At 36.7% G+C, this 13,678-nt stretch overlaps 1 protein-coding gene across 1 annotated transcript; it reads left to right on the top strand.

The window, feature by feature from the left end:
* The first annotated feature begins 6,746 nt into the window (after nt 1-6,746).
* Nucleotides 6,747-7,588, top strand: LOC123864513 (SUMO-conjugating enzyme UBC9-like). The gene is made up of 2 exons (XM_045905001.1): nt 6,747-7,029; nt 7,517-7,588. The coding sequence occupies exons 1-2, from the start codon at nt 6,800-6,802 to the stop codon at nt 7,581-7,583; spliced, it is 297 nt and encodes a 98-aa protein (XP_045760957.1). The 5' UTR covers nt 6,747-6,799; the 3' UTR covers nt 7,584-7,588.
* Nucleotides 7,589-13,678: the final 6,090 nt, after the last annotated feature.

The raw sequence follows: 13,678 nt of genomic DNA, 5'->3' as shown, positions 1-13,678 counted from the left end.
ACACCTTCTTTCCTGCTCGTACCATTAACGCTGGCAGATTGAAATGTTAGGCGCATTGTTGGTGATGATTTGTAAGAGTGCAAGAGCTTTTCTTAAAAGAGATATAAGTTAGCCCTTGACTGCAATCTCACCTGGTAATTGATGATGCAGTCTAAGATAAAAACCGGGCTAATCTGGAAGAGGTTATAGTAGTTTTATTAAATATTTAAATTATTTGGAACCTAGGTATTTGGTAGCCTCCTAGTTGGGGGGTTTGGTTCGATCCCGGGTGGGCACGTCTAACTTTTCGGAAATATTAGATTGCACTTGCTTTAATGGTGAAGGAAAACATCGTGAAGAAACCTGTACGCCTGAGAGTTCTCCATTATGCTCTCAAAGGTGTGTGAAGACTGCAAATCCGCACTTAATTCATTAAAAAATATACACACACTACTTAGGTTTGGTTGTATCGTAAATATTCTGTAGAATATTCACATACAGTTTAAATGGTGCTGGGAAACATCCAGAGTAAATGAATATTTAAAATTATTGCATCTTTCCTTCGGCGAATACAAAAGGCTGTACAAAAATACTGAACTTATAAAACTGAAATTGCATGTCACTAAATTCGCATATTGGTAAAGTTTGTGGCATCGCTTGGAGCGATTCTAACCACATTTGGTGCATGTTTCATGCATTTGAGATACTTTTCTTTGAGTTGTTCAGTTAAAATGTAAGTACCGTCTACCGCATAGGAAATTATTTTGTTTTCCTCTGTTTTCTACATGTTGTTTTACTTTATAATATCTCTATTTTAAGATTTTGTATGTGATGTAAAAGAAGAAACAGACAGACTATCATAACTTTGATAACATGGAACAGTTCAAACTTCTGTGACTAGGCGAAGATTTGGCAATAGGTTTTCTATACAACATACCTCCAAGCCCACTAAGAAAGTAAAATATCTGTATAGAAGCAGGAGTTACTTATTTTAAAAAGAGGGTGGGAGGATAAAAGTAATAATTCCAAGCTATCACTTATAATTTCGTTTTAATTCATCAACACTAAACCTTCAACTTTAATCCCATGCGAACTTTACATACAAAACAATTTAGAGCTGAAAGCGAGACCCGAAACTAAATTAACTCCACAAACGCCAGCTCACGGTCAATATATCATACAACAAATCAGAACTTGCGTGAAAGTTGTAATGAAACACATTCATCGGGCCGCTCGTATTTGCATGACAAGCTTCGCGATAAACCCCCTAAACATCGGGGGTAGGTAAATTGAGTTAGACCCCCGACAAGTGAAGGTTACAGTTACTAGAAAAGAGCTGATAACTTTCAAACGGCTGAACCGATTTTCTTGGATTATAGCTAAGAACACTCTCGATCAAGCCACCTTTCAAACAAAAAAAAAACTAAATTAAAATCGGTTCATTAGTTTAGGAGCTACGATGCCACAGACAGATACACACGTCAAACCTATAACACCCCTCTTTTGGGTCGGGGGTTAAATATACATCGATGTTAAAACTATCACTTTTAATTGATACGGGCATGTTTATAAAGACGGGCTTGATACAGCGAACGTCCCGGACGCGTAAGACCCTGTGAATAGAAAATAATATATAGCGTTCGTTCTATGGAATGAAATGGACACAAGGTGAATCAATTAATCATAAAATAAATCAGAACTTGCATGAAAGTTATAACGAAACACATTCATGGGGCGCTCGTATTTGCATGACAAGCGTCGCGATAAATCTGCCCCTAAACATTGTGGGGCAGGTGAATTGCGCCGTGAATTTACTGTTACAGCACTCGACGCCTGCACTGTGTACCTAATGTATAATGATACGTTCTCTTCTAAATTAATTCTTGTAAAGTGCAATTGAAAACGTAGAAGAAAAGTTAACGAGCGAGTTAGGTATTTGTAGGAAAAATGAAGAAAATATAGCTCCTCGTGTAACAGCTAGAATTGCTGTACGATATAACTTCATTGAATTATGTAAATGATAAAAAAACATGGATTTGACTCGCTCCAGCAATGCGTAGGGCTGCAATTGCTTGTATAGTATGGAATATTATTGTAAATTGAACAATTGAAAAGAGCAACCTCCGAGTTTCTTGCTGGTTCTTCTCGGTAGGAACGGCATTCCGAACCAGTGGTAAATTATTTGACGATTCAAAAGCACTTCTAAAAGTTTATTTGAATAAAAATCTATTCTATTCTATTCTAATTATTTACCTACAAAATACAACATATTCAATTTTTAACTATATGAACATTATATTACACATACATGATTAAACATATTTGATAAAATAAGCGTTTGTAAAACTCGTACAACTAATCAAAACTTGTGTGAAAGTTGCAATGAAACACATTCATGGGGCGCTCGTATTTGCATGACAAGCGTCGCGATAAATCTGCCCCTAAACATTGTGGGGCACGTGAATTGCGCCGTGAATTTACTGCTATAGCACTCGACGCCTCCATTAGTTTAGGAGCTACGATGCCACAGACAGATACACAGATACACAAGTCAAACTTATAACACCCCTCTTTTTGGGTCGGGGGTTAAAAATAGTATATAGTTCATTTTTAAAATTAAAATTAAAAAAATGTTTACTAATCAAAATACAATATATTCAATTTTTCACTGTCCGATATGAACATTATATTACACATACATGATTAAGTATACATATTTGATAAAATAAGCGTTTGTAAAACTCATACAACTAATCAAAACTTGTGTGAAAGTTTCAATGAAACACATTCATGGGGCGCTCGTATTTGCATGACAAGTGTCGCGATAAATTTGCCCCTAAACATCGTGGGGCAGGTGAATTGCGCCGTGAATTTACTGTTACAGCACTCGACACCTCCTCTGAGTTACGTGTGCCTTCCTTCTGCCTGGATCTTCTGATATTACAGGGAACCCAAAAAAACTACCATTTCTATTTGTATACACATAGGTATAATGTCGTTTACCATTTCGTTATTATATAATGACAAAGGTAATCATTTCTTGACCATTTCAAGTATTCATTTCATAGTATCCATACATATATATTTTAAATACAAAAGTGTGTCTGTCTGTCTGTTAGCTGTTCACGGCCCATCCGTTTAACCGATTTTGACGAAATTAAGTACAGAGATAGCATGCATAAAGGCTTTATTTTATTAAAATCTTACATTCTACTACACTTGATTTAATAAACCTCCGTAATATACCGATTATAATATTATTACTCTAATCCCGGCAATCCCTCGCGAATCTCGAAACAAAATCCCTTCATAAATTAATTACTTTGAACGGGTCCGCGTTAGCACACTTCATTAGGAATCACTACAAGTTAACAGCATTATTAATAGTGACATATTAATTATTGTTATTATTCAATTATAATAATTAGTGTATCTCTCACAAGATAAAATCCGGAACGCAGAAGTTTGCAAAAGCGAACGACATAGCACGAAGGATTAGCAAGTGGTAGCGGGTTGGCCATGTCTGTTGCTGAACCGATTGCATGGCAATGTCGCCGATGAGACGTACGTGTTTAAGAGTGGAGACCACTTACCAGTAAGTGCGTGCAGTCATCATGAAGAATTGTCGGAAAGCGGGTGGATGAGGAAGGCGGTGGACCGAGTTAGGTGACGCGACCTCTTGAAAAGGCCTATGTCCAGCTGTGGACACGTACAGGCCGATGGATGGATGGATAAATGATAATTCATCAGGATGAAAAGAGCTTAGTCCTATTGGCGTCACTCAGAAAAGTAGGTATTATTTAAATATTTTTATCGAATAATTGGAATGTCCTCTCCAAAACCAACACAAAAAAACACGAGTTTAATGTGTAAGGTTATCCGAGAGTTTTAATCTAAAAAAAACTAATGCCAAAATAAATTATTTAATTAGAGCGTGATTGCTATCACAACATCTAATTATTCAGTTCACAATCCAAATACCGAAAATACGCGATATCGCTCCGAATCTCAGAAGGAGACTGAACTAAAACCTTCGAAACACCCGTATTTATGCAAGTTCAATCTTGTCGGCCTCCTAGTAACAGATTGTATGACATCGAATGAGCCAAATATCGATTTTACCAAACTACCTGCATTAGATAAATTAATAATTTTATATTATTTTTGACAACTCAAATCAATTTTTAAAAATAACCTTACAGTTCGGCCGTCCTGAATTTAACACGTCCTCGTGTTTCTAATCTATCTTGTCATGTCGGTCGCGGGCTTCCCTGCCCTAAGTCAAATCCAAATCATGGGCTATCCTGCCCTCCGTCAAATCATCAAAACCTATCCTTGAACTGCCGAACTCTCAGTTTTAATATCCAGTTAACAATAAATCCAAACGACTAACTTCTCATTCGATGTATACAAAATCTGAACCACTTATTGCAAATTACTTTCCACTACACAAAAGACTAAATTCTTTAAAAAAAAACTAAAAAATTTAATCACCAAATCAAACTCAATAAAAATTTTAATCAAATGTAGGTTGTTTACAAAAAGATACCAAAGCGAAATTAAGAAAACGTGAGACACATCCCGCTTCTGAATTATTGGCGTCACTCAGAAAAGTAGGTATTATTTAAATATTTTTATCGAATAATTGGAATGTCCTCTCCAAAACCAACACAAAAAAACACGAGTTTAATGTGTAAGGTTATCCGAGAGTTTTAATCTAAAAAAAACTAATGCCAAAATAAATTATTTAATTAGAGCGTGATTGCTATCACAACATCTAATTATTCAGTTCACAATCCAAATACCGAAAATACGCGATATCGCTCCGAATCTCAGAAGGAGACTGAACTAAAACCTTCGAAACACCCGTATTTATGCAAGTTCAATCTTGTCGGCCTCCTAGTAACAGATTGTATGACATCGAATGAGCCAAATATCGATTTTACCAAACTACCTGCATTAGATAAATTAATAATTTTATATTATTTTTGACAACTCAAATCAATTTTTAAAAATAACCTTACAGTCCATAGTCAACTCTAATAAAGCGAAATCTAAAAACGATTACGAGATTTGCTAAAAAGGGATAAAAACCACTCACTTAGAACATCACAAGAACTGACTTATTAATAACTCATGAAAATACAACTCGGAAAAACTGATGAATTATTAAAAACCTGTTTTCGTTACAACCCGTTTTTATTACTTAAAAAGGAAAAGAAAAGAAAAATGAAGACTCTAGAGATGCCAAATACACCGAGTAATACGAAACAAAAGCGAATTTAATCAAAGGATCTTTCAATCTACTACCCTTTGTTACTTGTGTATTTTTAAGGCTCCCTTAATAAATAGCTATACGGCATTAAAGCTCTCGACGTCAAATTAGACTTTCCCTGCATCGTATTTCTCATTGTTGAGGGTTGTGACCTCTTTCCATTAATCACATAATGGTAGGAGTTCTCTTGGGATAATGCGGCAGGGTTCAAAATGCACATAACGCTGAAAATTTTGAAATGCGTCAGAAGAAGAACCTGGGGTTCGGACCCTGAACATTACAGGCAATAACAGTACTTTCTAATGTTGTGGCTACATTAAAGTTAACGTCAATGCCCAACAACGCCATTATTAACGCTATAAACAACGCGTTAAACTGAGTGACCACACTTGAACGGGTAACACTTGATCTAATGTCAATTGAATTGGGGTTAAAATCGTCTAACTCCAAACGGCATTGTGAATGCCGTTGTACGTTGATCGTGGGTACATTGTTGAACATCGCGTTGTTGGCCGTTAATGTGGCCGGGGACATAATAAACTAGAAGCAGAAGTGTACAGTTAAACGTAGGTGTAAATTAACAACTTGTTGACCCTAACCACATTGGTCTTGAATCTTCACAATCGCGGCGCAACCGAGTGAGCTTGCCAACTGAGCCTGTTGCAAGCTACTGTTCTCTTATTTCGGTGAGTATAGTATACGACAGATCGAGATGGCAATCGGAGTAAGGACGCCCCGCACACCCCCATAACCGCGCGTGCTAACCTGGTGAGGGATAGCGCGGGTGACATCGAAATCGATTGAGATGCTGAGTAGTTATGAATGGACATTACGGGCGGACAAAATATGTAAGTAGAAACTCTTCGGTTTCCGGGTTAAAGATTAGCTTAAACTTCCCCGGGATTCAAGCTAACACTGTTTCATCAAAATCGGTTAAAACAGACGAGCCGTGAAAAGCTAGCAGACAGGCACACAGACACACTTTTGCATTTATAATAATATAATTAGTATGGAAGTCATAGACCTATTAATACTTTATGGAAGTATGGATTTTTGCTAAAAATAGACGGCATTAACTTTATAACCTTTCTCTCTTTAATACAGTTGTATTCAAAGAACGTAGCAACAAACAGTCTTTCTCATAGTCAGGTAAAAATAAGAGCAAAACGGAAGTTTTCATACGTACAAAAGAGCTTTATATAGCTATAAAACCTATCTGGGAAAATTCTAGAGTGCAATTGTAGGAATTCAGCATTTAATTAAAATGAACCCGATCTTAGACGCAGAGTTTGAAGTGAATGCTTTGTTTCACTACGTCTTGCTCTCGAAAAGAATACTTAGCTTATAGTATTGTAAAAAAATACAATGGTATAAAAAATTGTTGACCTCCCTGTCGCAGTGGTAAGCGCTGTGGTCTTATCAGTGGGAGGTCCCGAGTTCTATTCCTGGAAGGGGAGTGTTTAAAAAAATAGTATATTCTTAAGATGTATTTATTGATGGTTTCTTTTACAGACACCATGGGAAGGTGGATTATACAAGTTAAGAATGATCTTCAAAGATGATTACCCCTCAAGTCCTCCCAAGTGTAAATTTGAGCCACCTCTCTTCCATCCCAACGTGTACCCTTCTGGAACAGTTTGTTTATCACTATTAGATGAAGAGAAAGACTGGCGTCCGGCGATCACCATCAAACAAATCCTTCTCGGTATCCAAGATCTCCTGAATGAGCCGAATGTAAAGGATCCTGCACAAGCTGAAGCATATACAATCTATTGGTTTGTATTCATTAAAAAAATTAAATTTGATAGTAGATTTACTCATGTCTAAACTACTGAACAGATCTTAATGAAATATGGAAAAGATATTGCTGGCGTTTTAGAGATAGATATAACTTACTTTGCTAGCTGTTTAAATAATTCAGTCACATGGTAGTGTTCCATAGCAATGGCAAGAGCTAGTTTTAATTTATTTCTATGAAATGCTTAACATTCCAAAAGAAACCTGAGGTATCTAGGTTTCCTCTCTATGTTTTCCTTATTTAGAGTGTTATTGTAAAGCTTTCTTTATTTATTCCCCTTTAACTTACTTCAAAAGCTAACCGCAATATAAGTTTTGATTTTTGTTGGTCCGTTTAGAGGAAGGTAGTTTGAAAGTAATTTCTTTTCAGTGCTTTTGAATTTGGTTTACTTCTTTTTTCTTTAATTGTTCTTCGTTGTTGCTATAATGAAATGGACGTTATTTTAACTAAGAATTATTTTTCAGCCAAAACCGGCTAGAATATGACAAGAGAGTAAGAGCGCAGGCGCGTGCTATGGCTGCAACTGAATGAATCCCTCATGCATTCTACAACATTCCTTAACCCAGCAGGAATGCAGTGACCAGCTTTGGTAGCAGGGGATTGTTTTGGTTTTGTATAAAGTTAGGTATCAACTATGTTCCCCAAACTAGTCCTGCACTCCTGTACTGCTCAACAGTTCAAGAGATCTTTGCAAATAATATGTTCAGCAAACACACATTACTCTCACTCAACTTATTTCCGAGTAAGGGAAGATAATATTCACTAGGGAGGACTGTGAAATCCAACATGTTTGGGAACATGGTAGATAAATGCATCCAAACTATGAATAAGAAAGCCATATATTTTCTATATCTGTCAACTGTCACTTGAAAATAACAGTTTACATGGAAAATACTTCATAAATAATGATTGGTTTCTATATTTCTGGTCTGGTCTGGTGGGAGGTTTCAGCCGTGGCTAGTTACCACCCAACCGGCAAAGCCATACCGACTAGAAATTTAGAGACCCGGTACGATGCCGTGTATTGGTTTAATAAAAACTACATATCTATGAAAAACTGCCATTCCCTTCCAGATTAGCCCGCTTCTATTTTAGACTGCATCATCACTTACCACCAGGTGAGGTGAAAACTTCAACTCTCTACTTATTACGGTTCTTGAGATACGGGCTGTATCTGACAGACAGAGAGAGGGACGGACAGACGGACGGACGAACAGCGGAGGCTTAGTGATAGGGTCCCGTTGGCACCCTTCGGGCACGGGACCTAAAAGTGGATAGGCAGGTAATTTGTTCGTTTTGTACTAAGTATAGTTCTGTTCAGTCCATACTCCGTACGTCCAACTGTCTTTCTGTCCGTGTGTAACAACCATTTTTAAAATAAATTCAAGGTTCAAGAGCTGGAAAGTTACAATTTAGCACCGTTAAAGAAACCTGCCACCAAAACCACACAAAACTTCATAATTTTTTTAAATCTTTAACATTCTTCCTGTAAAGTTATGAAAAAACAATGTTTTTCTTTGCAGGTGTCGTTATATCCAGCATTGGGAATTTATCACTTGACAACGAAATGACCGATCAGAATTCAAATGACAGAACAATAAATAAACCGATCTCACGTTTAAATCGTTCCAGTGGTCTCAGACAAAGAATTACAAGTTTTAAAGAGTCAATTTGGGGAGCGCGGCCACCGGGTTTTAATTAAGGCCGAATACGCCGGGGCGCAAAAAACCCTCAAACGAAATCGGCTCTCGTTCGGAAAGAAAATAAAGTGCGATCGAACACCGTATCGCTAATGGGCTTCGGCTATTAAGGGGCTTTTGGATATTACTTCCCCTGATGCCTTAAGTTGGAATTGGGGGAGGTTGGTTACAAATCATTTGCCCAAGATCATGTTATGGCCAATTTTAAACTGGACATTTAATAGGTAAATGACGCGTAAGATCTCTTAAATAATGTATTATGTATGCGTAAGAGTGTACGGGCCTTAAGCTGTGGGTTCTTAAGAGTGCTCTACACGGTTGCTCTGATTTGGATGGAAGCGCATGCTATTCCAATCAACATTTACGGGCGAAACGTACTCAAGAGTAAGATGGACGATGTTTTAACGACGCAAATCAAGTTTTAATAGGTATTACATTAACAATCAACATTTTTAAACACACAGTCGGAAATAATTGGCTTAGTTTTAGATCTATAACATCAAACAATATAGGTGATATTAGGCGTAATACGTTTGTAAGGAGAAGCGCGTTTGAAGCGTAACCGTAATAGGCTCTTACTTTACTTAAATCTAGCCCCTCAGAAAAGTTTAAATAAGTATAAAAACCTCCCGAAAGCACTTAATCTCTGCCACTAACCACGACATGCTTAGAAGCGTCCTTTTTTCCTCCCTTTTGTTCCGAAGCAGCGCTGAGAGCCCAGTGTGATGGATTCTTTTGTACGTATAGTTCGCGCTCACGACGTCATTACGTATAAATTATTACACCCCCGGCATAGACCGGGGAATACTTTCTTCCGGTAATACTATTTTTTTCCTCGGGTATGATTTAAATTTTAAATTAATAGAGATTTTTGTCATAGAAAGAAAGAAAGTTCAACTTCTTTATCCTAATAGTGCTATATAATATAGTAAGTTACAGCAATGTACCTGCGCAAAAATCTTATTTTTACCCGACTGTGGCAAAGCCAAAAGGAAGGGTTATGGTTTTAGCAGTCTATGTATGTATGTATGTATCCAGATTCTATGTGTTCCACCGTAGCGCCTAAACTACTGGGCCGATTTTGATGAATAAGGTGTCAATCGATTCGTCGTAAAGGTCCGGGTGACATAGGCTACATTTTATACGAAAAAAATTGACCTAACGGGTATTGTATGAAAAAAAAGGTGGGGGGTTTCCAATTTTTTTTTTGCTATTGTATCGAGTGGGGTGTCAAATGAAAGAGGAGAAAATTCTGAGTTCATAATTAATATAAATGTACTACAACATTAAAATATACAAAGCGACAGAAAAACTATAAAATTTTACTATAATATTTCATAGTCGGGTTTTAGTTTTCAACTTTTTATTAGTTTATTAAATAGTGCAAAAATATCTCAGCCAATCGTAACGCGTGTCCGTTTGCTATTGGTTGTTGCCTGCGCGGGATGTTTTTTACCTCGAATGAGTGAGATAGCACGAGTCTCTGTTGTTTTTGTATTTAGAATCTTAACGTCAAGCAATAAGGTGTGTATTTCATTAGTGTACATTCAGATTACTCGGCATTAGGTTAAGCTTTTCAGCGCAAACTAATTTTGATAACGCGATTTATAAAAGTGGTAATACTGTACTGTCCTCTTAAGCTATGGGATTCTTCACGCCTGTGTGCGTCCACTCTTAGGATTTTTTTTCTTTTGTCTTTTCCTGAAAGCATAACACCAATTAATGTCAGATAATAAAGACGTAAGATGCAAATTTTTATAGCCCATTAATCCCTGTGCACGCCCTTCGTGCTTTTATGTTTTTACAACGCTCTTATCTATGGAGCCATGGGATTTAATCATATTATTTTTTCAATCAATTTTTTCCTATTTCTTGTTTTTCTTTTTTAACCCCCGACCCAAAAAGAGGGGTGTTATAAGTTTGACGTGTGTACGAGTATCTGTGTATCTGTCTGTGGCATCGTAGTTCCTAACCTAATGAACCGATTTTAATTTAGTTTTTTTTGTTTGAAAGGTGGCTTGATCGAGAGTGTTTTTAGCTATAATCCAAGATAATCTGTTCAGCCGTTTGAAAGTTATCAGCTCTTTTCTAGTTACTGTAACCTTCACTTGTCGGGGGTGTTATAAATTTTTAATTTACACTTGTTCTTGTCTTTCTTTATTCGTCTGATTCACTTTAATTTAAACATTACTCAAAGTGAAATTTTTATCTACCATTTTACTGTGAAACAGAAACGTAGAAAATAGTTAGAGACAAAACTTTATGCGTCGTAAAAACTGAAGCTCACACTGGAACATTAAAGTTGATGTTCGCTCAATAAACGAATGCTATCTGAGGATTGCTATCCGTAACTCTGACCTGTTAAAATAAATCGCTCACAATCATTTCGAATGAACTGAATATCAACGTCATTTTCTTTGAGCATAGTGAACTTAACTTGAATCAAATCAAATCAAATTATTTACTTTCATATTTTTTTTAAATAAAGCACTTTAGCATTAAACATTAAAGCATTTTTTCGCAAAGCGTTATTGCTTTAAACGCACATAAAAAATCCTAAAAATTAGAGGTGCAGGCCAGGGATCATACCCGAAACCCCCCTCTAGTATTAACCTAGGCTAGGCTATCGTCGCTTTCTACCTCTATACCTATTATAAATTTTCTGTTATATACAAGATGTAACACAGTCCAATAACAATTACTATTTGCCTTAAACTTGTAGTATTAGTGATTGAGTATTATTCAAACCCGCAATGTATAGCATACAAAACTTAGGGTCAGTGCACCGCTTACGACAAGGCATTGACCTCGCTGCACCTATCTATGCAACGTTCATTGATCTCTAGTGAACTTTAAAAAAAATATAGGATTATTTTATTTAATTTTCGCGGTTTATTGTGGTATCTTATCAAGTTATCTGTAATCATCAGTACGTGATATCCTGTCTTCATTTTTGCTAGCGTTCTTATTACATCCTGTATATTGTATTCACGATATATCCAGTAGTAAAGAAGTGTAGAATATTTCGCGAGCGAGCTCGAACAATGCCAGCAAACGAGCTCGCTGCTCGAAGGAATATTTTTTTCTTCCGTTAGAATTCACGTAACTCCACATTGTCGGCGTTCGTTGTGTTAGTTTGTTTTTATCGTCTCGTAATCTAGTTCTGATTGTACCTACTTTTATACAATTTCTACGTGTATAACTTATAGTAAACTAAAATAAGGCCGTGACTTTATCCCTGTCTCCTTTCAATATTAGAAGTATATCCAAAGTACGCCACGCTGGCACAGTGTAGATTGATAGACTCCGCACATCTTTGAGAACATTAGGTATGTAGATCTCTCGCGCATGCAGGTTTCCTCGCGATATTTTCCTTCACCGTTAGAGCAAGTGATGTTTGATTGCTTAAAACACGTATAACTGAAAAAATAATGTACAGGATATAACCAGAATGCCAGCAAAAACGAAGAAAGACAAGAAAAAAAATTTGAAAAGTCGTATAGTTTTTTTTAATTTCACAATATATTGACTTACGCTAGAGGTTAACGAACGTTGCGTAAGTAGGCCACTCTGGGTCAATAACGCGTCGTAGGTGGGGCATTGACCCGAGTTTTGCAAGCTATACAATGCGGGTTTGAAAAATAATAAATCACTAAATCTATAAGATAAGGCAAATGGTTCTTGGCATTGAATTCTGTTAAGGTAATATAAATAACGCCAAGTTTTTGTTTACATCCTGTAGGTGCGGGCCCGGGATCGAATCACCGACCTTTCGAATTGAAGGCCAACGTCTTAACCACTTGGCTATTTAATTGTTTTGGCTTGTTCTGTATTGGCTGGGCTAGAATTGGGTTAGCTAATAATAATAAGTCCATCGAGTTTGAGCTCATTTTATTTGTCTCAAAGTAAAACATCTTCATTGAAGTCGGTATGTTATACCCTGATGGATAATATCACAATTTATACCTCACCAGTAATAAACTGCAGGCTAACTCTGGTGATATGCATGAAGATAATATATTGCACATATATTCAAGCTTGTTCTGCCTCTGTAAGTTTATCTGTAATAGAAGTTGATGTAATAGAACGTTTTGAGTAAATAAAACTATAGTCCATCCACGGAGAGGAGTTATTATAGGGTTCTGTCTGTTACGTAATCCATACAAATGACAAAGATAAAAAAGTCAGTGAGCGTAATTGACCGTTTTGAGTGATCAACCTATCACAAACGGGCCTATGTTTTCGTACTCACTTGTTTCCAAGGGTAGAGTAGCACGGAAAATATAGGCAGTTTGTGGTTGATTGAGATAATGATGATAATTTCTTGCTGATCAAATAAGTCAGTAGAAAGCTGATATTGGAGGTAAAAATACTTAATTGCTTCCGTATTTTTCTTTTAATTAAAGCAATAGATTATTCAGATATTGAGTTACAAGGAAATTAATAGGAACAAGGAACAATGCCGGAAGCAAAACAATGGCTATTGATTCCCTCGGGAGCCCATCCAATAATCTAGAAAGATTGCAACTTTCCGTTTTCTGGGATTATGAATAGCAATATCCTTCGAGATAACTCGGGTTTGAAAATTTAATTTTTCGTATCTCCAGAGAAAAAAGGAAGCCTTATAGGGTCACTTGGTTGTCCGTTTGTCGTGTCGTCAACCAACGTGTTTCCAACTCTCGTAAGTTGTAACAAATTAACAATATTATCTCGATGACTATAGCTGCTATTGTATAGGATGTCCGGTATCAAATTAATTACAGGCAACATCTATCAATCTGTCATAGCAGCGAAGCGGTCAACGCTTTGATGTTCGTCCATAATTGATCAGCCGGATGGCTAACCAGCCAGAAAGCAATAGTAGGTACTTAGTAGATCGCGTTTAGTGTCGCTAAGATCTAACCTAGCGATAGGCGCCTATAACTC

Source organism: Maniola jurtina, chromosome 4 (assembly GCF_905333055.1).
Source record: "Maniola jurtina chromosome 4, ilManJurt1.1, whole genome shotgun sequence".
Taxonomy (NCBI): Eukaryota; Metazoa; Arthropoda; class Insecta; order Lepidoptera; family Nymphalidae; genus Maniola; species Maniola jurtina.
The sequence above is the reverse complement of the archived record's forward strand: the minus strand, read 5'-3'. Positions and strand labels throughout refer to the sequence as shown.